The 23,854-nt window shown below is 68.3% G+C and overlaps 6 protein-coding genes across 17 annotated transcripts; 4 read left to right on the top strand and 2 right to left on the bottom strand.

Annotated features, from left to right (window-relative positions):
- Window positions 1-962: 962 nt before the first annotated feature.
- PCP4L1 (Purkinje cell protein 4 like 1) lies at window positions 963-3,505 on the bottom strand. Its single transcript, XM_062598005.1, has 3 exons — window positions 3,454-3,505; window positions 2,451-2,505; window positions 963-2,073 (listed from the first exon to the last, which is right to left on the bottom strand). The coding sequence occupies exons 1-3, from the start codon at window positions 3,460-3,462 to the stop codon at window positions 1,931-1,933; spliced, it is 207 nt and encodes a 68-aa protein (XP_062453989.1). The 5' UTR covers window positions 3,463-3,505; the 3' UTR covers window positions 963-1,930.
- Window positions 3,506-4,301: 796 nt separating this feature from the next.
- On the top strand, window positions 4,302-7,307 carry NR1I3 (nuclear receptor subfamily 1 group I member 3). Its single transcript, XM_062597632.1, has 8 exons — window positions 4,302-4,480; window positions 5,079-5,209; window positions 5,752-5,933; window positions 6,015-6,235; window positions 6,307-6,452; window positions 6,658-6,774; window positions 6,858-6,963; window positions 7,113-7,307. The coding sequence occupies exons 1-8, from the start codon at window positions 4,302-4,304 to the stop codon at window positions 7,240-7,242; spliced, it is 1,212 nt and encodes a 403-aa protein (XP_062453616.1). The 3' UTR covers window positions 7,243-7,307.
- Window positions 7,308-7,435: 128 nt separating this feature from the next.
- Window positions 7,436-10,478, bottom strand: TOMM40L (translocase of outer mitochondrial membrane 40 like). 8 transcript variants are annotated; one of them, XM_062597643.1, is made up of 9 exons: window positions 10,278-10,473; window positions 10,111-10,178; window positions 9,851-9,943; window positions 9,283-9,384; window positions 8,960-9,095; window positions 8,711-8,833; window positions 8,488-8,564; window positions 8,313-8,415; window positions 7,436-8,236 (listed from the first exon to the last, which is right to left on the bottom strand). In XM_062597643.1, exons 1-9 carry the CDS (start codon window positions 10,375-10,377, stop codon window positions 8,097-8,099), a joined length of 942 nt encoding a protein of 313 aa, XP_062453627.1. In that variant the 5' UTR covers window positions 10,378-10,473; the 3' UTR covers window positions 7,436-8,096. The 8 variants fall into 8 exon arrangements, with proteins under 8 accessions (XP_062453627.1, XP_062453628.1, XP_062453625.1 ...); XM_062597644.1 differs by having other exon boundaries at window positions 8,960-9,065; window positions 10,278-10,469; XM_062597645.1 differs by having other exon boundaries at window positions 8,122-8,236; window positions 8,711-8,807; window positions 10,278-10,478.
- A 657-nt stretch (window positions 10,479-11,135) lies between these two features.
- LOC134152562 (apolipoprotein A-II-like) lies at window positions 11,136-12,574 on the top strand. Of its 2 annotated transcripts, none has more exons than XM_062598036.1 (3): window positions 11,136-11,350; window positions 12,058-12,291; window positions 12,408-12,574. In XM_062598036.1, exons 2-3 carry the CDS (start codon window positions 12,074-12,076, stop codon window positions 12,526-12,528), a joined length of 339 nt encoding a protein of 112 aa, XP_062454020.1. In that variant the 5' UTR covers window positions 11,136-11,350; window positions 12,058-12,073; the 3' UTR covers window positions 12,529-12,574. The 2 variants fall into 2 exon arrangements, with proteins under 2 accessions (XP_062454020.1, XP_062454021.1); XM_062598037.1 differs by having other exon boundaries at window positions 11,990-12,291.
- Window positions 12,575-13,156: 582 nt separating this feature from the next.
- Window positions 13,157-15,254, top strand: UFC1 (ubiquitin-fold modifier conjugating enzyme 1). Its single transcript, XM_062597907.1, has 6 exons — window positions 13,157-13,316; window positions 13,922-13,989; window positions 14,295-14,358; window positions 14,572-14,648; window positions 14,869-14,959; window positions 15,041-15,254. The coding sequence occupies exons 1-6, from the start codon at window positions 13,194-13,196 to the stop codon at window positions 15,110-15,112; spliced, it is 495 nt and encodes a 164-aa protein (XP_062453891.1). The 5' UTR covers window positions 13,157-13,193; the 3' UTR covers window positions 15,113-15,254.
- A 489-nt stretch (window positions 15,255-15,743) lies between these two features.
- On the top strand, window positions 15,744-23,407 carry USP21 (ubiquitin specific peptidase 21). Of its 4 annotated transcripts, none has more exons than XM_062598152.1 (14): window positions 15,744-15,822; window positions 17,675-17,768; window positions 17,856-18,651; window positions 19,897-19,956; window positions 20,299-20,422; window positions 20,765-20,876; window positions 21,161-21,298; window positions 21,589-21,653; window positions 21,788-21,891; window positions 22,005-22,091; window positions 22,173-22,251; window positions 22,613-22,720; window positions 22,849-22,959; window positions 23,046-23,407. In XM_062598152.1, exons 3-14 carry the CDS (start codon window positions 17,881-17,883, stop codon window positions 23,315-23,317), a joined length of 2,031 nt encoding a protein of 676 aa, XP_062454136.1. In that variant the 5' UTR covers window positions 15,744-15,822; window positions 17,675-17,768; window positions 17,856-17,880; the 3' UTR covers window positions 23,318-23,407. The 4 variants fall into 4 exon arrangements, with proteins under 4 accessions (XP_062454136.1, XP_062454134.1, XP_062454135.1 ...); XM_062598150.1 differs by having other exon boundaries at window positions 17,856-18,687; XM_062598151.1 differs by having other exon boundaries at window positions 17,845-18,687.
- The last annotated feature ends 447 nt before the right edge of the window (window positions 23,408-23,854 follow it).

Raw genomic sequence — 23,854 nt, 5'->3', positions numbered from 1 at the left:
CCTCAGGACCAGGATCGTTGCCCCAGCCCGCTCGGGATCGATATCCCCCCAGAGCTGGGGGAGACACGAAAAGACGGATTCAGAAGCAATTACTGAAAACCTCAAGCAGCCCCCAGGGGACACAGGCGCTGGCAAAGTCCAGAGCTCCACAAGGGCATCACGTTCAAGATGAGAAAGGAGCACGCGCGGAGAGCTCGGATGGATTTCAGCACCCGGGATCTCCTTCCCAACGCAATCGCCATCTCAGGTGGAAGCGTTGCCAGTGCTCGCAGAGCAGGGACCCATCCCAAAGGGTGAAATTCAGGTTTGCCACCAAGCGAGATGGGACAGCGTGGGACAACTGAGCTGTAAAGCAAGCCTGGCTCTGGCCCCGCACGTACCCCAGGGGCACAGGCAAATAAAACAGCCTTTCGTACCCTCCCAGGGCAAATCCTGCCTCTCTCCTGCCCGTACAACCCCTTCTCAGCAGCCATCACCCCTTCGCCCGGGCAACAGTCGCCTGACAACAAGTCCCAAACACCAGGACAGATCCCTGACAGGGGTACGGACACCACCACACGCCTCCCTCGGTCCCAGCATTTTATTGCCCGACCTCGTGCTATAAACCAGCTCGTAGTCAAAACCGCGCGCTGCCAGGGCCGAGGCGGGTGCACCAGGAGCACCCAGAAATAGGCAGGGACACCCGGGGTCAGGCGAGCCCTGGGAAACGAGCCACGTGCATGGGAACAGCGCAGTCCCGGGATGCTATTTTTAAGCAGGCATCTCCACCCTGCTTTGCCCTGGGTGCCAGGGACAAGGACACGCAGGGTGCCCGGGGGTGCCAGGGACAAGGACACGCAGCCCCGCTCCCTCGGCGCCTGCAGCAGGCACCCAGACCCCCTCCCCCATGCAAACAGGGTGCCCAAGCAGCTCTAGGTCTCTCCGGGTACCGCTCTCCCCTCCCACAGAGGGCACACCAGGCCTGACGCTCTCCCCAGGTGTTTTATTATTATTTTAAACATGCTAAAAATGCACATCCTGGACACAGCACCAGCTGACACCCCCCCGTCTCATACCACGCTGCCAGCACAGGGATGGGGGAGAGGGGACAGTGACAAAGAACATGCAGGGGACAGGGCAGCGTGAGGAGGGGGCTGCACCACAGGATGAAGGCACCCCAACGTCTGGGAAAGCCCCGGTTTCCCATGCTGGGGGGGGGGGGCACAAGCACACCTGCAGCAAGAGGTGCGCCCTCAATCTTGTCCTGCCATCCCTGCCACCATCCCACCCCCCCCCCCTCCAAGACATCCCAGGGGACAGGACAGGGTTTTTTTGTTGTTGTTGTTGAGGGGACACTGAGGTCCCACCAAGCAGCACCTGGGTCGTTCCCCATCTGCGTCCTACCCCACGGCAGCCCCCAGCACTGCCAAGGACACAGAAATGGGGCTGCCCCCAGGGAAGGGCGTTTCCCTACCATTCCCTCATACAAGGGCCAACATCCACCCTCAGGGACGCAGGGGGACCCCAGGCAACTCAGCGGGGTCCGCCCTAGGGCCACCCATCTGGCTCTACACTTTTCTCCTTACCCCCCACCCACCTACCACCTCCCCCCCCCCCCTTCCCCAATGGCTTCGGGGCATCTCCCCACCACAGCAGGCGGAGCTCCAGCTCAGGGCTGAGCGAGGGGTAAGGAAAGGCCGAGCTCCCCCAAGCCGGTGGGATCCCCACACACACACCGAGGTCCCAGCCCCATGTCTCTGCAGGTACAGCACCACACACCATCGGCACTGCTCTCGGAGGACAGAGGTGACGTCGGGGAGGCAGGGGGAGGCCAGGACAGGACCATGCCCCCAGCTGGAGACGTGCAAAGAACAGGAGCCCGATCCAGGCAGGGCAGGGTTGGGGGGGCCTGGGGCCACTGCGAGCACAGAGCTGGAGAGGCAGGTGCTGCTCAGGGCCCCGAGTCCTTTTTCCGTTTCTGGAAGCGGCGAAACTTGCCCTGGATGGCGAGCGCAGCCTTCTCCGTCTCAGGAGCGTTCAGGTCTATGTCGATCTCCTCTTCCTCCTCCACCTTCTTGGAGTTCCCAGCTTTGGCTACGGGGAAACCCAACTGTTTACAGCACAGACACTCGCCAGCTCCCCAGAACTGCCCCAGCATCCTCTGGATGCACTCTGCACCCCACCACCCACCCACACCAGCTGGAAGCAAAGGCAAGACAGAGCAGTCTTATCCCCAAACCCAACTGGCTGACATTTCCCTACAACGGGGTCACAGACACCCACAGGGCTTGGGGACAGGAGCGCAGGGTCCCAGGCAGCCCTTGCAGCGCGCAAGGGCACTAGGAAAGCAGCTCCCGCAGAGCATAGCCAGGCTCATCCCACCGGAGCAGCGCAGCCACCGAGACGCACGACTGCTGTAGGATGCTCCTGGGCCAGTCCCGAGCGGCAAAGACGCCACCGCACGCCCTCACCTTTCTCCTGCCCGCCGGGGGCCTCCACGGAGGTCGATGACTCATTGGAGCTGAGCTGCGGAGAGAAGGAAGCAGGCGTTCAGGAACCCGCGTTCCCGCACCGCAGCCCAAGCACATAAGGCACGGGGTTCCCCCCCCCGAACAGCGCTATGGTCAGGCTGCAAAGCAACTTTGGCTTTGGGACCGTCCAGCCCAAGGATGCTCCGAGGGCAGCAGGGAGGGCACAGGCAACCGTGCTGCGCACAGGACGGGGCTCAGTACTCCCCCCCCAAGCACCACCGCAGGACACTGCGTCGCTGCCGCTGGCTTTATCGCACCATGGCAGGCACGAGTAGGGAATGAGGCTTTATAATCCCCATCTGCCAGCTCCCAGGGCGCCAGCAGAGCCAGGCAGGATCCCACAAGGAGTTGGGACATTGCACCAGCTCCGCAGGGCGGCCAGGCAGGGAGCCAGCTTCACTGGACACCTGCACCCCTCGCCGCGGGTGGCTCCATCGCAGCTCGGCGCATCCCTGAGCCGCTCAGCGGGGTTGATCCCGTTCGGAGCCCAGCGGATCCCTAGGGAGCAGCCAGGGGGTCCCAAAGCCCCCCAGCCTCCCTTAGCAGCTGCTGCCCCCCTCCAGGAGGGCTCCTCGCTTTCAGGTCACATCCCCCCCCCCGTGCCAGTTTGCAGCTTAAAAAAGAGAGATTTTTTTTGGGGGGGGGGGGGGGCTTTGGGATTGTTTTCTTTTCTTTTTTTTTTTTGTGAGGTTTTTGCTTCCATCCTTCTGCCACTTTTCCCCCAGGGTGCAAGTTACTGCTGGGCCAAGCCAGCCGCTCTGCTGGTCTCGGGGGGTGTAGGTGGACACCCCCACCCGAAACCAGGGCTGCCCCCCAACTCTTCCCCCCCCCCAATAAAGGGAGCCGGGAGAGAGGCGCCACCTCGAAGCCCGGCCGGGCTGACAGAACCCCCCCTCCCCCTTTACCGGGGCACCGGGCGCCCCGAAGAAGGGGGGGCCCTCACCTCGCTCATAGCCGCCGCCGCCGCCGCCGCCGCCGCCGCCGCCGCCGCCGCCGCCGCCGCCGCCGCCGCCGCCGCCGCCGCCGCCGCCGCCGCCGCCGCCGCCGCCGCCGCGCCCGGTGTGTGGAGCCGCCGCGCGCCTGGCCCGCGCGCCCGTTTTTATAGGGGCCGCCCCTGAGTGACGGCCGCACGCGGCCAATGGGAGCGCGCGGCGCTGCCCAGGCCCCGCCTCTCCCACCCCCTCCCAACCGCCGCGCACGTGCCGCTGGCGCCCCCCCCCCTTCCCCCCTCCCCCCCCATCACCTCGACGCCGCGCGGGGCCGCCGGGCCCAGGCGTCCGGGCCAAAGGGGCCCAGGCGTCCGGGGCGCCCTGCGAGCTGGGGCGAGGCCGGGCCCCCGCCGGGGGGGAGGGGGGGGAAAATTGGGGAGGGGGGACGGCGGGGGGGGGCCCTTGGCATGGCCGCCCCACCGAGGCCCTTCACCGCCTCCCCCCCCCCCCCCCCCCGCCGCCGCCTCCCGCCAGCGCCGCCCCCGCCCGCTCCAAGTTCAAGGTGCAAATTCCAGCCGGGCTCCCGGCGGATCCGGCGGCGGCGGCGCGGAGGAGGGCGGCGAGGGGCTCAGCTGCCTCCCTCTCCCCCCCCACCCCCCGCCCCAAACCACCACCCCCACGAGCTGCCGGCGGGTGAGCGGCGTGGGGGTGGGGAGGCAGCGGGTGTCCGGCTTTGGGGCGCTTCGGGGCTGGGGTGGGGCGGGGGGCTGCCCGGGCGGCGCGTTCGCGCGTTCACCCGCCTCTATCCCGCAGGTTTCCCCCCCGGGGTCCGGGCACCGCCGACCGTGGGGCCGCCCCGGCCATGTCCGTGTCCAGCCCCTCGAACCTGGAGGGCAGCAGCCCCTGCGCACGAGGCCGCCGGGCCTCCGAGAGGGAGGACGCGGAGCCCAACGAGGAGAAGATCTGCGCCGTGTGCGGGGACCGAGCCACAGGTTACCACTTCCACGTCATGACCTGCGAGGGCTGCAAAGGCTTCTTCAGGTGGGGACCGCGGCCGGGCCGCAGCGCGGCACAGAGCGGGGCGGGGTGCCGGGGACGGGACGGGATGGGACAGGTCAGGACGCGATGGGACGGGACGGGACAGGAGATGAGATGGGGCAGGAAGGGACAAGGTGGGACAGGACAGAATGGGATGGAACAACATGGGATGGGAGAGGTCAGGATGGAATAAGATGGAATAAGATGCAACAAGATGGGATGGCAGAAGATGGGATGGGACAAGAAAGGATGGGACAAGATGGGATGAAGTGGGGCAGGGCAAGAGGGTCAGGTGGAGCAAGATAGGATGGGACGGGACAGGAGGGTCAGATGGGATGAGGTGGGACGGGAGGGGACAGGACGGGATGGGCCAAGACAAGGTGGAATAGGACAAGACAGGACGGGATGCTCTCAGGCCTCTGCTCAAACAGCGTGGCTTTTCCAAGGCTGGCCAGTGACAGGATCCTGGAGGCCAGGGGTGCCCTCCACCCTGGCAAATCCTGCCCCACGGCCGCTCCAGGGTACCAGCAAGCATAGGGCGACCCTTCCGTCGGCACACGGACCTGTGCCCACCCTGCTGCGTGTCCCCACGTTCCTCCAGGCGATCCATCAACAAGGGCGTCCACTTCACCTGCCCCTTCGCCCAGAGCTGCCCCATCACCAAGGCCAAGCGGAGGCAGTGCCAGGCGTGCCGCCTCCAGAAGTGCCTCGACGCAGGCATGAGGAAGGACAGTGAGTGTGACCAGCCCCGATGGCCCTAGGGGACAGTGGGGGGGGGCTGGTTGGGATAGCAGGGAGGGCATGGGGGAAGAAGGGATGGGAAAAGGGACAGGGTCACCTAGATGTGACAGAAGGGTTGACCTGAGTGAGACAGATGGGAGGACGCAGGGGCAGAGGGGACAACGGGGGGACCTTGACGGGAAAGGGGAGGACACAGGAGAAGAGAGAACAGGGAGGACCTGTGTGGGTTGTTGGGGGACGTGGAGCAGAGGGGACGATGGAGCGACCTGAGTGGGACAAGAGGGGACACGAGAGCAAAGACAGTCCGGGTAGGGTGGCAGAAGGGGTGGGGGGAACCTAGGGGAGAGGGGACAGCAAGGTGACGAGGGGCTGCAGATGACAACGGGGAGATGCAGGGAAGAGGGTGTGGATTCAGTCCCCTCTCCCCAGTGGGGTCTTCTCCCCCGCCATGTCCCCAAGCTGAGGCAAGGACCCAGACATCCTGCCCCCCCACCCCGGCGCCGTGGGGCTGACCCAGCGCCCCGGCGCCGCAGTGATCATGTCAGAGGAGGCTCTGCAGAAACGGCGAGCGCTGCGGCGGCAGCGGCGGCTGGCGCGGGAGGTGCCGGGGCAGCCGGGGGGGCTCACGGCAGAGCAGCAGGAGCTCATCAGCATCCTCATCACGGCCCACAAGAGAAGTTTCGACTCCAGCTTCTCCCAGTTTGTGCACTACCGGGTGAGCGGGGCCACGGGAGCCCGGCAGTGCCCAGCCGGTGGGTCCCCGGCCCGGCCGCTAACGCCCTGCCGCCCTCGCCAGCCCGCCGTGCGGCTCTACATCCACAGCCCGCAGCCCCGCAGCCCGCTGGAGCCCGGCGGCCACCCCGTGTCACCCCCACTGGCGGCGGGGTGCCTGGAGCCCAACTGCCTGCCCGAGGACGTGCTGCCCGACGTCTTCTCCATGCTGCCCCACTTGGCTGATCTTAGCACCTTCATGATCCAGCAGGTCATCAAATTTGCCAAGGAGATCCCAGCCTTCAGGTCGGCACGGGCACGGCGCGGGCATCCCCCTGCCCTCGTCCCGGCTCTGACCTCTCAGTCTCTCCTGGTAGGAGCTTGCCCATCGATGACCAGATCTCGCTGCTCAAAGGTGCCACCTTGGATATCTGCCAGATTCAGTTCAACACGGTCTTCAACGAGGAGACCAAAGCCTGGGAGTGCGGGCAGCACTGTTATACCATCCAGGACGGGGCCCTAGGTGAGCTGGCACAGGGGAGCACCGGGGCAGGGATGTGGGGCAGCAGCTGCCTAGGGCTGCCCCACGGGGTCAGAGCAGCCAAGGAGGGTGTCGACACTGGGTCGAAGGACTCCCCATGAGAAGGGAAAAGCAAGACATCCCCGTGCGACTGCCGATTCCTCCGCTGGCTGGCCCGGCTCCCTCGTCACCGCTGCGCTCTCCTCAGCTGGGTTTCAGCAGATCTACCTGGAGCCGCTGCTCAAGTTCCACATCAGCCTGAAGAAGCTGCGGCTGCACGAGGCCGAGTATGTCCTGCTCCAGGCCATGCTCCTCTTCTCACCAGGTAGGGGCCGTGACGGGCACGGTGGGGACGTCCCCCCGTCCCCGGGGGTCCCTGGCTCACGGCCACCCGCCTGGCACTTGCAGACCACACGGGTGTTGCTCAGCGGGAGTTTATCGACCAGCTCCAGGAGAAGGTGGCCCTCACGCTCAAAAGCTACATCGACCACCAGCACGCCATGCCCGAGGGCAGGTAGGGGATGGGATGGCACAGAGCGGGCACCTCCCCCCAGAGCCCCAGCCGCCCCCAGGACAGCCCTCACCGTGCCCCGTGCCCGGCTGCGCCCCCGCCGTGGGCGCGGACGGGCTGAACCAGGCGCCTTCCCTCCGTCCCCCCATCAGGTTTCTCTATGCCAAGCTGCTGCTGCTGCTGACGGAGCTGCAGACGCTGAAGGTGGAGAACACACGGCAGATCCTGCACATCCAGGACCTGTCCTCCATAACGCCACTGCTCTCCGAAATCATAAGCTAGACCCCACGCCGCCAGTCTCTGCACTGAAACCTCGCAGCCTCTGTGTCGAGCCCTGGCCCCTGCAGCGGGCCGGTGGCACCAGCCTTGTCCTGACCCATCGAGTTGGGCACCAGCACCTCTTCCCGCTCAGCACCAGCCGAGCCTGGCCCCTCCAGCGGTTGGCACTGGCCGTGCCCACCGGCTACCAGTGCACTTTACAAGGTAGAATAAAGCTCCTTTATTTTTCCAGGCTCCGTAGATGCGTTTGTGTGAACGCGCCCCTGGCTCCAGGCACTGCCGGGCACTTCCAGCCCGTGCCACGTCCTCCGCCGCTCGGAGCGGCTCCTCACGCGGCCGGAGGAAAACTGAGGCCAGGGAGAGGTGGGAGCGGAAGGAAAGAGGGATGCTCGAGGAGAGCAGCACGGGCAAGAGCCGGGGACCACGCGGGGTGGCAAGAGCCCAACCTGCGAAAGACGGAGGTCCCCCCAGGGCCCGGGCAGCAACGCGTCCGCTTGTCCCCATCGTCCCCCCCCCACCGCCAAAAAGCAGCCGCTCATCAGCCCCAAGGCTTTAATAGCTCACACGCCGTCACACGCTGTCACACGGTGTCCCCCAGCAGCGAGGCACCGGCGCCCCCCTTGCGCACGGCCCGCCCCCACCACCCCAAGCCCCAGCAGCGCGGTCAGTCCTGGGACGGAGGAGGGGGGGGGAAAGAAAAAATCGGTCACCCCCGCGGGCGGCAGGCCCACGGGCCGGGAGTGGGGCGCCGGCCGGCGCCCTCGCGGCGCGCCGAGGCTCCCTGAGCAGGAAGGTGGCAGGATCTGCCGGCTTGCGCGCAGGTGGGTGCTCGCTCTGCTCGGGCACCCCCAGCCTCCTCAGCCCACGATGACACTGAAGCCGCAGTGGAAACGGTTCTTCCAGTGGTTGAGGAAAGCGCCCAGAGCCAGGGTGACGGGCAGGGGGGGTAATTTCTTCTCCAGCACTCCCCCTACGCACCAATTACTGTCCAGGAGCCCTGCACGGGGCAGACAAGCCTGAGCCACTGCAGGCACCCGTGGGTGTCAGGGTGCCCAGCTCAGCTCCTCGCTCACCTCTGAAGACCATGTTGGCCTGCGGCAGGTTGAGCTGGTAGCCAAAGGCGAAGGTGGTGTCTTGCAGCCGTGTGTTGGCCTCCAGCTCCACCCCAACCTGGACCTGGCAGGGGGAAAAGGAGTAGGACAACCCGCGGGGGCAACGCAGGCCGGCGGGCACGCGGGCCCCGCTCACCTGCTCGTTGGCTTTGTGGTAATAACTGGCGTGGGCGCCGCCGTACCCGACGTTCAGCGTCGCCACCCACTTGAGAGCTGGAAAAAACAAACAAAAAAGAAACCCCAAAAGGGCCGAGGGGAGCCCGGGACATCCCTGGGGACGGCGAGGTGGCCCCACGCTGCGCCTGCGGGCTCTCCTCGGGGCCCCTTCGAGCACGGGGTGCCCCAGCTCCCCCTCATACCCGTGTATTTCCCCGCCAGCGTGACGATAGCCCCCTCCTCGCCGGGCCGCCGGTGATAAACCATCTCTCCACCCAGCACCAAGCGGGAGGTCACGCTCTGCAGGAAGTGGGCCACCATGATCACTGCGGGGACAGCGAAGCCCTCAGCGCCCGGGACCCGCCGCGTGCCGCTGGGCTCAGCCCAGGTTGCGGGTTGCCCCGCGAGCCCCGGCTCAGCCGGAGCCCGGGATTGGGGGCGCTCCGGCTCACCGGATTCGCTGAGGAGGTCGGGGTTGCCCAGCGTGAGGGTGGCCGTGCAGTCGTCCCCCCTGTACTCGCCGTCAAACTGCCACGTCACGAACTTGGACTGATGGGTCTGGAATGGGATCGGCACCGCAACGGGGTCCTGCTCCAGCTCGGCCCGGATGGGGACACACGGAGATGCCAGCGCCGGGGCGGGCCGGGACGTCCGTCTCGGCACCGGGCTCGCCGCCATCGCATCCAGGCTCCGGCTAAGCCGGAGCAACGGAGACACCCCGATGCCCAGCGCTGGGGTCCCCTCACCCCGAGGGCAGCGACCCGCCCGGCCCCACCTGGAAGACGGCTTTGGTCCGGATTCGTTCCGCCACGAGGTGCAGCACCTGGGCGTTGAGGCTGCCGCAGTTATCCATGTCCCCGACCAGCGTGGGGAAGGCCTGCAGGACGCGGGTGCGCTGAGCTGCGGTGGCAGAGGGGACACGCAGCCCGGCTGGGGTGTCCGTCCCCCCCCCCACGTCGGGGACACCCCCAGCCCGGACCCCTACAGCAGCTCTGGCAGGTCCCTCAAGGCTCCCCTCGCCCTGAGGCCAGGCATAAAACCCCCCAACCCAGCCTGGCAGCACCCCCAGCTCACCCAAACCCACCCCAGTCACAGCCTAGCGGCTCTCCCAGTACCACCCAGCATCCCCGGGGCCCCCGAGACCACCCCCCCCCCAGGGAGGGGGGGACACCCTGCGCTCAGCCACGTTAAAACTCCGGGTGATGCCAAGCCCTGAGCTTCTTCCCATGCAGTTGACACCCCACCACCACCACCGCCCCCGTTTCTTGGGCGGGCTGCGACCCGGGAGTCGCAGGGAACGCTGCCGGCAGGAGCCCCGGTGCCACCCCTGTGTCGCCCCTCACCTCGGTGGGGCTGAGCTGCCGGTCACCCACGTAGGTGGTGTTGAAGCGGTAGCTGGAAGGCCCGAGGGTGCTCATGTGGACGGTGTGGGTCACCTGCGGCGGCCGGTCAGCGAGGGCGAGCCGGGGGCCGCGGCACCGGCCCCCCTGCTGCCACCGCCGCCGCGCACCCACCCACCCACCCCTCGAGGAGGAAGGGGTCCTGTCCCCACGGGGGAGAGGGTGGGGAACACCGCGGGCAGCACCCAGCGGGTGCCACCCACCTGGAAGTGGCTGCTCAGCGCTTTGTTGACGATCAGCTTCACCCCCTCCATCTGCTGGGGGAAAACCTCTGCGGGCAGAGGAGGGTCAGCGCCGGGGGCCGCCCCACGGTGGGGCTGCCCCACGGCGGGGCCGCCCCACGGCGGCGACCCTCCACCCCGGCGCCCACCTTTGCATTGCCGGTGCAGCTCGTCGAAGCTGCCGGGGTTCCCGAGCGGCTCGGCCCGGCGCGGCGCCCGGCGAGCGGCGGGGCCCAGCGCGTTGCCCATGGCCGCGGCGGCCCCGACGGCGCGGCCCTAACCCCGCTCGCTCGCCTTGATCTTGATGGGCGCCGCCATCTTCGGTGCGGGCGCCGCCACCCGGAAGGGACTTCGGGCGCGGTCAGTCCCGCCCCGAGGGCGCCGCCGCCATCTTTGGAGCGGGCAACGCTCGCCGCCCATTGGTTGAGACGGGGGTGGGGGGGGGCGCTGTGGGCTCCCCGGCTTCCCCCCACCCACCCATCCAGGGCCGTCCCGCGTGTGCCGTGTCCCCACCCCCCGGCCCAGGGTCGCCGACATGGGACCCCCAAGCGGCACCCCCGTCCCCTCTGTGGGGCTGGGCCTAGCGGCCCCCCCCACCCCAGGGGGTGGCCTGAGCCTCTGCGTAACCCCGTGTCCCCACCCGTGTCCCCTGGCCGGGACCCGCGTCCCCTCCCTGCCCCCCCCAGCTCCCCCTGCCCCCCTGGCCCTGTGTCCCTGGCCGCCCCCCACCCCTCCCCAAAATGTCCTCTCTCCCTGGGCACCTCCCCACGTCCCCCCGGCCACCACGCTGCCGTCACCAAGTTTTCCTAGAAAGGGGTGACGCCAGGGCAGGGAGGGGGGGTGACACTAAGTTGGGGGGGGGGATTATTTAGGGTGCCGCTGGCCACCCTGAAGGGCCGCCGGGTCTTTGCCCCCGGTGGCAGCCACCCTGTCCCCCCCCTCCCCGGCTGAGTCACATCGTCACGTTGGCGGCCGAGGGTCAGCGATAAGGCGGCTGCCGACCTTGGCCCCCGCACGTCCCCCTCCAGCGCCGCTCCGTGCCCAGGCGTGGGGCCGCCCCACGGCGGGGCCCCGTCCCCCGCGGCGACCCTTAGCCCTGCAGTGTTTACCCGGGATCCGGGGGCCAGTGTGGGGGGCGGGAGGCGCCTGGGGGGATAAAAGGGCCCGCGGCCCCCCGGGGCAGCACCCGAGGGACCCCCACAGCCCTCGGAGCCCTGTCCAGGTGAGGGGGCGGCTGGGAGCAATGGGGCAGTGAGGGGTGGGGAGGGCGCAGCGGTGCCGTGGGGCAGGAGGGGACGTGGGGGGCTCTGGGGCAGTACTGGGACGGGGAAGGAGCAGGATGGGGACAGCAGGGCCATGGGGCAGGGCTGGGGCAGGATGGGGCTGGTGGCACCGTGGGACAGAATGGGCAGGAGGGGGGCGGTGGTGTCGTGGGTTGGGATGGGGATGGTGGTGCCACGGGACAGGAGGGGGGCAGACCCTGGGGGTGCCACGGGGCAGGAGGGGGGCAGAGTCTGGGGGTGCCACGGGGCAGGACAGGGGCACACTGTGGGGGTACCACGGGGCAGGAGGGGGGCAGACCATGGTGGTGCCACGGGGCAGGAGGGGGGCAGACCCAGACCCTGGGGGTGTCACGGGGCAGGACAGGAGCAGACTGTGGGGGTGCCATGGGGCAGAAGAGGGGCAGACTCTGGGGGTGCCCTGGGGCAGGAGGGGGGCAAACCCTGGGGATGCCATGGGGCACAACGGGGGCAGACCCTAGAGATCTCATGGGGCAGGAAGGGGGCAAATCCTGGAGATCCCATGGGGGCAGGACGGGGGCAGACCCACGGGGGTGCCACCATCCCTGCCACCACCACAGCCCCATACCGAGGCCCGTCACCCCACCACCACACCCCCCACTCCCACCCCACCCCGCGGCCGCCGCAGCCCCGGAGGAGCCGCCATGAAGGTGCTGGTGGTGGCGGCGCTGGCGCTGCTGAGCGCCTGCCGCCTGGAGGCCGCCGCGGTGAAGCCTCAGGCCGGAGCCACCGGCGGCAGCGCGGAGCCGCGGGCGGAGGCCGCCCTGGAGACGCTGGGGCAGCACCTCCAGACCTTCTCCGACTACATCACCAAGGAGCTGCCCGACCGGCTCCAGGCCGAGGAGATGAAGCAGCAGGCCAAGTGCGCGGGGCGATGGCGGTGGCGGCGGGGGGGGGGGGGGACCCCGGCGGCGGCGCCGCCTGGCCCCTGACGCCCACTGCCCTCTCTCCTCCCTCTCCCCCGCCGCCACCCCGCAGGGCCTTTCTGGAGCGCGCCGGCCAGCAATTCGCCCCGCTGGCCACGGAGCTGCAAACCGGCGTCCTCAACCTCTTCTCACAGCTGCTGGAAGCTGGCAAGCGGGCGGCGCAGAAGCCCTGAGCTGAGCGGCGTCCGCCCGGCCTCAATAAACCACCTTTCCCCCCAACCACCACCACCACGACGTCGAGCCGCCACCGTCGCCGCCAGGGGCGAGTGGGAGGGGGGTGGGTGCGGGGTGCCCTCGTCCCCTGCTGCACAGGAACGGGCACGCAGGAGGCTCAGGGACGGGGCGCTGCCGGAGCCGTGCGGGGCGAGCGGGGCGCCGGGGATGGGGGGGAAGCGGCCCCAGCAGGACCAGTGCCGCGGAGCCTCCGCGAGAAAGGATGTTACTGGCACGGCTGAGACTCAGCGCAGCCAGCACTAAAGATGGCGGCACTGGGGAACGACCCCCCCTGCCCTCATGCGTCACGGTCTGTTAGAGTCCTTGTGCCCGTAGTAAAGATGGCGGCTCGGGGGGGGCCCACATCGCTCCCTAGAGTCCACTTCGTCCCTGCCTCCCCCCTTGCCTGTAGTAAAGATGGCGGCGCTGAGCCCAGCCGCAGCACGCAACGTCACCGCTGGTCAGGGTCCTCCTGCCCCTAAGAAAGATGGCGGCCTCCGGCTTAGTTTCTCCCAGAGCGTCACTTCCGGTCAGCGGCGCTTTTTGCCCCTAGCCAAGATGGCGGCGCGCCAATGCGAACCGAGCGCCGCGAAGCCTTTTCCGGTGCGCCCCGCCCGCGGCAAAGATGGCGGACGAGGCGACACGGAAGGTGGTGGCGGCTCTGCCGCTGCTGCGGACGGCGGCGGGCCCGCGGGACCAGGAGCTGTGGGTGCAGCGGCTGAAGGAGGAGTACCAGGCGCTCATCAAGGTAGGCCCCGTCGCCGCCCGACGGTGGCCGAGGAAGGTCACGGCGAGGCTCATCCCCCGCCGCGCACAGCGCCCCCTGGGGGTTGCCCCGGGCCCCCTTCCCCGGCAGCGCAGGGAGGCCCTGCGACCCCCTCTCAGCTGCCCCCCCGCCCCCCTCTGCCAGCTCCCCACTCCTGCCAGCTCCAGCTTCCCCCAGTTGCTCTGGGTCCTCCCAGTTCCCTGTTCCCAGCAGCCCCAGTTCCACCCCAGTTGCTTGGGGCCCATCCCAGTTGCTCCAGTTCCCCACCTCCAGCTGCCTCAATTGCGCCAGTTCCCCACCCCCAGTTGCCCTAGGCTCTCCTCAGCTCCCCCAGTTGCCCTAGGTGCTCCCTAGTTCCCTGCCCCCAGTTTCCCCAGTTCCCCACCCCCAGTTGCCCGAGGCACTCCTCAGCTCCCCCAGTTCCCTGCTCCCAGTTGCCCTGGGTCCCCCCAGTTGCCCCAGCCCTGTCATAGAGCTGCCCTGCAGGCCGGGCCAGGGGAGGACGGGGGACTCTGGCCGGGGTGAGCCGTCAGGCCGAGCAGGGCCGGGCTCACGCTGTTCCCGTTCGCCGCCCGTCGCCTCGCCAGTACGTGGAGAACAACAAGAACGCCGACAACGACTGGTTCCGCCTGGAGTCCAACAAGGAAGGCACGCGGTGGGTGAGCGGCAGGGGCGTGCGCCCACGGGCGTGTCCGGGAGCCCCCCAACCCCGGGCACCGCGGCTGGGAGGATCCTTGAGCCCATCAGCTCCCGGCATCGCTCGGAGCTCAGGGTTGTTCGGCACGGTTAAAACCCTCCCCAACCTGCCTCTTCCCCCACCACCGGCGCCAGCCGTGAAGCACCAGGATATTTGCTGCCCACCCACCCCTAGGGCTGCTCTGCGGGACAGGACCCAGGTGTCCGGGCCGCCCGCCGCAGCCAGGGGCGGCCACCCCCGACTCCCTCCCCTCTCTCTTGCAGGTGGTTTGGGAAGTGCTGGTACATCCACGACCTACTCAAGTACGAGTTCGCCATCGAGTTTGACGTGAGTGCCCCAGAGCGGGGGATGCGTCGAGATCTGCCCCACACCCCGGGGCTCTTCCAGCCGCATCCGTGGCAGCCAAACCCACCGCGTGCGGCGGGGGGGGGGTGATCAGAGCTGTGCCAGGAGCTGGCTCTGGGCACGGCTGCGGGGGGACGGCTTTGGGGGTGTCCTGTGGGCACTGATCCCCGAGGCTTGCTGTATCCCCGCTGACAGATTCCTGTGACGTACCCAGGCACCGCCCCCGAAATCGCCATTCCGGAGCTGGACGGGAAAACAGCCAAGATGTACAGGTCGGGTTCTAGGCAGACGCGGGGGCTGCCTCCGAGGGGGCACGTGGGGCACCGTCCCTGGCCACGGCTGTGTCACGGGGACTGAGCCGGCCGTGGGTGGTGCTTTACCGGCTCTGGGGGTACTTCCACCACCCCAAAACGGATCCAGGGCCAGCACCGCTCGGAGGAGGCTCTAGCTCCCTACGAAGGGGAGCTCACCGCGCCGTCATCTCTCCTACAGAGGAGGGAAGATCTGTCTTACGGAGCATTTCCGGCCCCTATGGGCCAGGAACGTGCCCAAATTCGGCTTGGCTCATCTCATGGCACTGGGGGTGAGTGCGGGCGAGAAGCGGGGCGGTGCATGGTGGGGTGCCATCACGGGGCCGCTCACGGCCTCTGCTCCCGCCCCGCAGCTGGGTCCCTGGCTGGCTGTGGAGATCCCCGACCTCATCGCCAAGGGCCTGGTGCAGCATAAGGAGAAGTGACCGGAGCGGACCTGGACTCATCGCCAGCGGGAGCCGGGCCATCCCTACGGACAATTCCCGCTCCGTCGAAGAGCGGCTCCCAGATCCCTCGGTCCTCGCTCCCTGCTCTGTTTGCTCCTCCAATAAACACCGTGGCTGCGCACCCTGCCGTCGTCTGCTCACTGGGGCCGCGCGGCCGCCGGGCCGAGGCTCCCGTTGATCCCCCCCCTCCCCGCCGGAGGCCGAGGGCCCCGGGGTGCAAGCGCAGCCCCTCGCCAGGCTGGTGATGCCCCCAGCCACCGACCCTGCGGGCAGCAGTTTCGGGGCGTCCATGAGGCAGCTCCAGGTCCGGCTCCCTCGCCGGGGCGCCAAGTCCACCCCTGGCCCTGCGTTAGCTCGCTCTGGGCACGGGGCCGCCCTGGGGAGCCCCGCGCCGCCCCCTCCAGCCGCCGCCGCCGCCGCCCTGCGCGACCCTACAGTAATGCTGCCGCGAAGGGACGCGCCGGGCCGGCGGGCGGGACGCGCTGTCTCTTTAAGAACGGTGGGGGGGGGGGGGGGGGGGGGGGGAGCGACGCCACTCGGTCTCCACGGCAATGCGGTGGCGTCAGAAGCGAGGCTGGCGGCGCATGCGCAGGGCGGCGCGTGAGGCCGCCGGGGGCCGGGCAGCGGGAGGGAGGAACAAAGATGGCGGCGGGTGCTGCGGGAGTTGTTGCCATGGCGTCCTGCAGGAGGTAGGGCCAGGCCTGGGGGGGAGGGGGGGCAGCGACCCCCGCGGGGGGGGCGGGGGGCAGGTGCGAGAGGGGACTGCGAGGGGATGGGGGGGCAGGCGATGTGGGGGGCAGGGTGGGGGAGGGGGCGATGGGGGAGGGGCGGCTGCGGGGCCCTGGGGGGTTATTTCCCCCCTTTCCCCCCGGTGCTGCCCGGGGCAGGGGACTGCGCGGGGGACACGGGCCCAGATTGGGCTGGGGATGTGTCCTGGTGGGACATGGGCTGGGGGACAGGGACAGGGCCAGGCTGGGCTGGGGACATGGGCTGGGGGACAGGGCCAGGCTGGGCTGGGGACATGTCCTGGTGGGGCATGAATGGGACAGGGCCAGGCTGGGCTGGGGACATGTCCCGGTGGGACATGGAGGGGACAGGGCCAGGAAGGGCTGGGGATATGTCCTGGTGGGACATGGATGGGACAGGGCCAGGAAGGGCTGGGGATATGTCCTGGTGAGACACGGAGGGGACAGGGCCAGGAAGGGCTGGGGATATGTCCTGGTGGGACATGGATGGGACAGGGCCAGGCAGGGCTGGGGACATGTCCTGGTGGGACATGGGGGAGGGACAGAGCCAGCCTGGGCAGGGGACGTGTCCCTGGAAGATGCAGGCTAGAGCATGGGCCAAGCAAGGCTGAGGACGGTGCCCATGAGTGGTGGGTTGGGGGGACAGTGTAGGGAACGTGTCCCACGAGGGATGGGGGACGTGGATGGGCCAGGTAGGTAGGGGATGGTGCCCAGGTGGGACATGGCTTGGGGGACGGGGCCAGGCTGGGCAGGGGGTGTGTCCCAGGTGAGACATAGGGTGGAGACAGGGCTGGGGACATGTCTGGCTGGTACATGGGGTTGTGCATGTGTCCCAGGTTGGACTCGGAGTGGGGGACAGGGACAGGCTGGGCAGGGGATGTGTCCCAGGGGGCTGCAGACTGGGGGATGGGGCTAGGCAGGGCTAAGGACAGTGCCCAGGTGGGACAGGGCCTGGGGGACAGGGCCGGATTGGGCAAGGGATGGTGCTCAGGTGAGACATGGAATGGGGACAAGACCAGGCAGGGTTGGCAATGAGTCCTAGTTGGGACACGAGGTAGAGCACAGGGCCAGGCCAGGCAGGGGATGTGTGTCACGTCGGACATGGGGTAGGGAACAAGGCCAGGCAGGACAGAGGATACATCCAGAATGGGACACGAGGGACAGTGACAGGGCCAAGCTGGGTAGGGAATGTGTCCCAGATAGGACACAGGGTGAAGACAGGGCAGGGGATGGTGCCCAGGTGGGTCACAGGTGGAGGGACAGGGACAGGGACAGGATGTGACCCACATGGGACATGGCGGGGGGCGGGGGGGAACATGGCTGGGCCAGGCAAGGAACAGTGCCCAGGTAGGAGCTCAGAGAGGATAGGAGACAGGGCCAGGCAGGACGGGGGACATGTCTAAGGTGGGACATGGGGTGGGGGACAGAGCCAGGCAGGACAGGGGATGTGGGTGCCAGGGCTCGGGATGGGTTCTGGCTGGGACATGGGCTGAGGGACAAGGCCAGGCAGGACAGGGGATGCGTCTGGAGTGGGATGTGAGACAGGGGACAGGGCCGGGCTGGGTAAAGGACATGTCCCAGCTAGGACCTGAGCTAGCTCCATGCTCTGTTGGAGCGGGTGGGAGGAACCTGCCCGCAGGCTGTGCCGAACGGCTCCATGACTCGTGACTCACCTCGGCCACTCGGGAAGCTCACGGTAGTGCTGTCACCTCTGCTCGGCACCAGGGAAGGTGGCTTGGGGCTGCCGGCGGTTCAGGAGGAACCTGCTCCTGGACCATTTCTCATTGTGCCACAGGGCCCTTGTTGACGGGACTCTCCTGCCCACCAGTTGCCTCGGAGGGGTGTGAGCCTGGAGCTGGCGGGGAAGAGACGCTCGCGGCGTGAGAGAGGTAGGTGTCCGTCCTGGTGCCTCCAGTGCCGGCTCTTCCCGTCTGTCTCCGTGCTGCCGGCTGTAGCTCCCACGAGTTTCTTGCCAGGGTTCTCCTCTCCGTTGTCTCCACGATGCCCCAAGCCTCCGAGCACCGCGTCAGCCGGACCAGAGACCAAACAGTCGTCACGTCCCAGCCCAAGGCGGCCTCCAAGCTGCCCAACGGACACCGGGCCTTGAGCCAGGAGCGCCATGCCTCTGCCTTGGCCTCCTCCACCATCGCCAATGGGCTCTCTCCGGCCCCCAAGCTTCGCCTCCTGCCGCCTCGGCCCGGCCCGCTCGACGACCGGGGGAAGAAACTGGAGCTGGAACGGGGCCGGGCCTCGAAACGCGGCGAGGCGCTCCGCGGCTCGGCCTCCCGCCGAGGGCCCGTGAAGGCGGACCACGCGGTGCGGGTGCCCAGCTCTCCGCAGGCGGGCGCCATGTCCGGCAGCGCCTCCTTCTCCCTGCCCTCGGGCGCGTCGCTGGCGGGACGCGAGGCGGAGCGCCGCAGGAGCAACCTGGCCCGCTCCAAATCCATCAGCATCGGGGACCTGAGCCAGAGCGGCGGCCGGGCTGAGGATGTGACGGCGGTGCTGAGCCGCCTGGTGCTGAGGGACTGCAGCCACCAGCTGAGCATGGGTTCGCTCGCCCTCAAGAGAAGCTCCTCGCTCCGAAGGGTCAACGTGTCTCCGGGGCTGGACGGGAAACCCGTGACGCCGCTGCTCTCTGTCCGGCCTGAGGGTTGCTCGAGGACTCATACCCCTGATCCCCCGTACACCCACAGCCAGGACGTCTCAGCACCCAGCAGCCCACCCTTGAGCAGAGTCGCAGCGCCCGGCAGGCCCGAGGAGAAGGCGTCAGCTGTAAGAGCCTTCAGGATACGTCCCGGACGTGTTGGGGTGTGCTCTGGCTGTGTTTTGCCTGTTTTGGGGGGTGTGGGATAGTGTGGAAAGGGTTGAGATCCCATAGCTCCAGGGGGATGTCGCTCCGGTGCAGGGACACGAAGCCAGGCGCCTGTGGAGCGTTTCCGCAACCGCCCTTTGCCCCCTGGAGCAGCTGGGTCCTGTCCTCTGCTTGCCCTGGGCCACGTGGAGATTAGGTGCCCTGAAATCCCAGGGCTGGGGCTGCTGCGAGGTGGGATGGACGCTACCCGGCACCGTCCCCGTGGGGCAGATCTGCTGTCCGGAGCGGAGGCAGCCGCTGTGCGGGTCCCGTTGAGGGGTGGCCCTGCATGGGGCTGGCTGCGCGGGGCTGCGCGGTGGCCTGGTCTGCTGCAGGAAGCTCTCCCAGCACTGCCCTCGCTCGTGAGCCCGACACGGGCCACGGCCGGTTGTATTTTCCTTGTCTCCGCCGTTCTCCGAGCACCCGCCGTCCCCAAGGTGGCTCTCCCTCTAATTAATCCCGCCGAGATGAGCCTCAAGCAAGGCCCAGAATAGCCCAGGGAAATCGGATCAGCTAATGAGCTGTGGCTTAGAGAGGCGGAGGGAGAAACTCAGTGATCCCCGGTGCCACAGTCCCATCCCGGCGCTCGGGCTGCCCTGCTCCTCCGCGTGCCGCAGCCGTGCCGGAGCCATGCCGGGGCTGCAGGGAGCCACGCTAGTGGAGCTGCCGCGGAAGCTGCACCGGACCTTGGCCACCAAGCGGGAGCTGCAGGGCAAAGGGGCCGATATCTCCGAGTCGGTGGTGCACACGGCGGTCATGGGGCTGCTGCTCATGACCAGCGAGGTAAAGCCGCTCTCCTCCGCCCGCGCGCCCGCTCCGGCTTGCCCGGCACCCGGCCTCAGTGCCGGCGTGTCGCAGCTGGATGAGGTGGCCCGGGCCAGAGCGGCGCGGCGGGGAGGGATTGCCGCGCTGCCGGGAGGGCGCTGGCATTGAAGTAGCGAGGGGGCAGGGAGCGAGTCCGTCCGTCCGTCCGTCCGCACGTAGGAAGCAGGATGGGCTGGCTGGCGCGGATTGCCCGCGTGCAGGCGGTAGGTCTGGCCCTGGCATGCCGGGATGGCGAGGCTGGCACGGTGCTGCGCCCGCTGGGAGCCCTCGGGGTGAGCGAGGCACCACGCTTTAGCCTCTCCACGGTCCGTACTCACTCGTGATCCCCTGCGTTCCCACAGACCCATCACACCCTCCTCCTGGGCTCTGGCCACGTCGGACTCAGGAACTTGGGCAACACGGTAAGCGCTCGTGGCCCTCACTAGAAGGGACCCCTGCTCCCTTCCTACGCCTTATATAGAGTCTCCTGGGGTTCCCGGCTAATGTAGGTGCTCATGTGGCTCCCACGAGCCTGGGAGCTCTCCCTGGGGGCGGCCGTAACCAAGCGGTTCCCTCCCCACGGCAGCACCCCGCGGGGCTGCCGCGTCTGCCGGCCTAACCCTCCGTGGGACTCTGTGGGTTCCTTGGGGTGCGTGTGGAGGGGGATGCCGTTGAGACCCGGCGGCTCGCCTCGGCCACCGCCCGGGGCCCGGGAAGGCGGTGGGTGGTGGTGGACCGGCGTGTCCTCGGTGTTCTCGCCGCAGTGCTTCATGAACGCCGTGCTGCAGTGCCTGAGCAGCACCAAGCCGTTGCGGGACTACTGCTTGCGCAAGGAGTTTCACCAGGAGCAGCCCGGCGGTCCCCGTGCTCAGCAGGAGCTCACCGAAGGTAGGGAGCTGGGTGCTGCGCCGAGCTGGGCGCCCTGCAGCCGGCGGGCCTCTATCCGGTCCCGGCGGGAGCTAATCCTCCGCGGTGACCTGTTATATAAATGCCCTGCCGTGCTCGGCCTCCTGGGCCCGCTCTTACGTAACGCCCCGAGCTCGATGGCCTCGAGTGGCGCCACGTCGAGGTGACCGCGGCAGGAGGGTCCCGTCTCCGCTGCGGGGAAGGTGCCCCGGCTCTGTCCCGCTCATCTCCTGCTTCGCTGTCCGGGTGGGAGTCGGATGGGACCGACCGCTGGCGAAGGGGTGAAACGGTGCTAACGCCTGGACTCGGCCTGTGTCCCCGCAGCCTTCGCGGACGTCATCACCGCCCTGTGGCACCCGGACTCCACGGAGGCTGTGAACCCCGGGCGCTTCAAGGCCATCTTTCAGAAATACGTCCCGTCCTTCACAGGCTACAGGTAGGGTCCGATCCTGCCGCTGTCCTGGCAGTTCTGGGGAGAGGGATGCATCACCCTGGACATCCAACCCTCCTCCCTGGGTACAGCAGTGTGGTGGGTGCTGGGAGGGGACACCAAGGCCTGGCAGAGCCGAAGGGTGATAGACATCAAGCTTCAGGAGGGCTCACGCTGTGGTAGGAAGGATTCTTGGTTGGGAATGGCTGTGCTCGAGGTGTGGGATGAGCCCCGGTGCTGGCAGAGGATGGAGGCGCCTGTGGGTACTGATGGGCACCTCCCATCTGCAGCCAGCAGGACGCGCAAGAGTTCCTCAAGTTCTTCATGGACCGGCTGCACGTGGAGATCAACCGGAAGGGCCGCAAGACGCCCAGCATCCTCTCGGACACCAAGCGGCCCTCTGTGCTGGAGGACTCGGACCTGTTGAGGTGAGGAGAGGAGATGTGTCCCAGGCAGGTCCGCACTCCAGGCTGTGGCAGGAAGCTTGCTTGAAGGCCAGGAACCCAGCAGGATGCTACTGAGAGCATGTGGGAGCTGTTGTGGGAAAGATCTGCAGCAGCCCATCCCCGGAGCCCGTTTTGGGGCTCGAGAGAGCCCAGCCGTCCCCTGCCTTGGGTTTGCACCCAGCCCAGCCTGGGCAGAGCTACCTGCTCCCTGAGCTCCTGCCCGGCCCCGTTTCCCCACGTCACCCGGACCAACCCTCGGCCGTTCCCTGCAGTGACGACGAACGCGCCAACCAGATGTGGAAGCGATACCTGGAGAGGGAGGACAGCAAGATCGTGGGTAAGCGTGGCTCTGCGCCAGTCTGGGATGGGGTCACGCAGCCCTGGCACCCAAAGGCGGTCGACGGGTCCCTCTGGGTGCTCTCCCGGGTGGCACTGCTCTGCTTGGCTTCACATTTTGCCCTCTCCTCCCAGATCTTTTTGTGGGACAGCTGAAGAGTTGCCTCAAGTGTCAGGCCTGCGGCTACCGCTCCACCACCTTCGAAGTATTTTGTGATCTCTCCCTGCCCATCCCAAAGGTAGGGACGGGGAGGGAGCAGGGTGGCCTTCCCTCGTGCCTTCCCGGGCCACCCTGCTGTCCCCATGGCCCTTGCGTGTCCCCGGCTGAGCCCTGTCCCTGTCCTCTCTGCAGAAAGGCTTTGCTGGCGGGAAGGTCTCTCTGCACGACTGCTTCAGCCTTTTCACCAAGGAGGAGGAGCTGGACTCAGAAAACGCGCCGGTGAGAGGCCGACACTTGGCCCGGATGGGGGCCAGCCACGGGGCCACTCGGCTCCTCTCACCAGCGCCCCGTCTCAAGCAGGTCTGCGACAAGTGCCGGCAGAGGACGCGGAGCACGAAGAAGCTCACCATCCAGCGCTTCCCCCGCATCCTGGTGCTTCGTATCCTTGCCGGCGGGGCCGGGGGGTGGGAGGCGCCTGTTCGGCCCAGGCTCTGCCCCTGGGGCTCTTGGACACACACCCCCACCAAGAGCACCGCTACTGGGTGCTCGGGAGCTCCGTGCCACCGGGGCGATGGGCAGGGGATACGTTTGGAGAGCGGACGCGAGGAGAGCACGTCGTCACCGGGGCCTGGCGCAGATGGGGACGTGCCACCAGGAGCCGGGGTGATGCTGCCCGTGCCTGGCTTGCCGTGGGGAGGTGGCACTCGGCTCCCCGGTGACACGGGAGAGCCTGAGCCCGCGCCGTCCCGACGCTCCAGCTCTTCCCGATGCAGCGCTGCCCTTAACTCGGCACCGCGCAGACCTGAACAGGTTCTCCACCACCCGCTACTCCATCAAGAAATGCACCGTTTTCGTGGACTTCCCCCTGCAGCAGCTCAACCTGAAGGAATTCGCTAGCGAGAAGGCAGGTAAGGCGGTGCCAGGATGGCAGCGCGGCGCGGTAACGGGGTGGGGGGGGGGGAGTCGAGACAGGGCTCCCTCACCGGCGCCGGGCGCAGGGCGGCGCTGAGCTTCCGCTTGCCTCCCGCACAGGCAGCCCCGTGTACAGCCTCTACGCGCTGTGCAACCACTCGGGCAGCGTGCACTACGGCCACTACACCGCCTTCTGCAGGGACCAGGCCGGTTGGCGGGTCTACAACGATTCCCGGTAGGTGCCAGGCCCCCCCCGGCGGGGGGGGGGGGGGGCTCGGCGGCAGGCGGGTGCCGCGGGGTTGACGCCCGCCGTCCCCGCAGCGTGTCGCCCATCAGCGAGAACCAGGTGCCGTCCAGCGAGGGCTACGTCCTCTTCTACGAGCTCGACGATCCCCACTGGAAGAAGCAGTGAGGCGCCGGAGCCGGTGTCTTGCCACAACCCTCTTACCTCAGCCGGGGCGACGGCGCCGGGGGCTGCGGGGGGGGGTGGTATGGGGGGGTGGAGGGGGCCCAACTGGTGTCGGGCCGGACCCCCCGCACCCCCACCCCGCCCCCCGCCGCCGGCCCCCTGGCGCGCGGGGCTTTGTACATAGGACGAGCGTGTAAATACCCCGGAGCTGCCCCGGGTGGGGGCTTTTGTGAATAAATTTACTAAAAAAAAAAAAAATAATTTGGGGGCACAGCAGGTGAGGGTGGTCCTGGGCCGGCTGCCAGGTGCCTGTGTGCGCTTGGGGACGGGGCTTAGTGCAGAAGGGGGCGGGGCTTAGTGCAGAAGGGGAGGGGCTAATGGCAGGGGGCTTGTTGTGGAGCACGGGACATGGGGCAGTGGGGGCTGGGATATGTGCGCGTTAATGCATAGGAGGTGGGGCTAAATGGAGGGGCGGGGCTAATGGCAGAGGGGGAGGGACTTAGGGGCAGCAGCAGAGCCCAGGGGGTCGGTATGCTTGGGGGCGGGGACAGTGGCAGAGGGGGCGGGATTTGTGGGCGGGGCAGGTGTCGAGCCCACGGTGGTGGGGGGATATGCCCCAGGATCTTATTCCAGGAGGGGCGGGGCCTAGCTGATGGGGAGGGGCTTGTCGCGATGGGCGGGGCCAATGAGGGGCAGACCTGTCTGCTGCTGGCGGGGCGTG

This window comes from Rhea pennata, chromosome 31 (assembly GCF_028389875.1).
Source record: "Rhea pennata isolate bPtePen1 chromosome 31, bPtePen1.pri, whole genome shotgun sequence".
Classification (NCBI taxonomy): Eukaryota; Metazoa; Chordata; class Aves; order Rheiformes; family Rheidae; genus Rhea; species Rhea pennata.
This window is presented reverse-complemented; position numbering and strand designations above follow the sequence as displayed.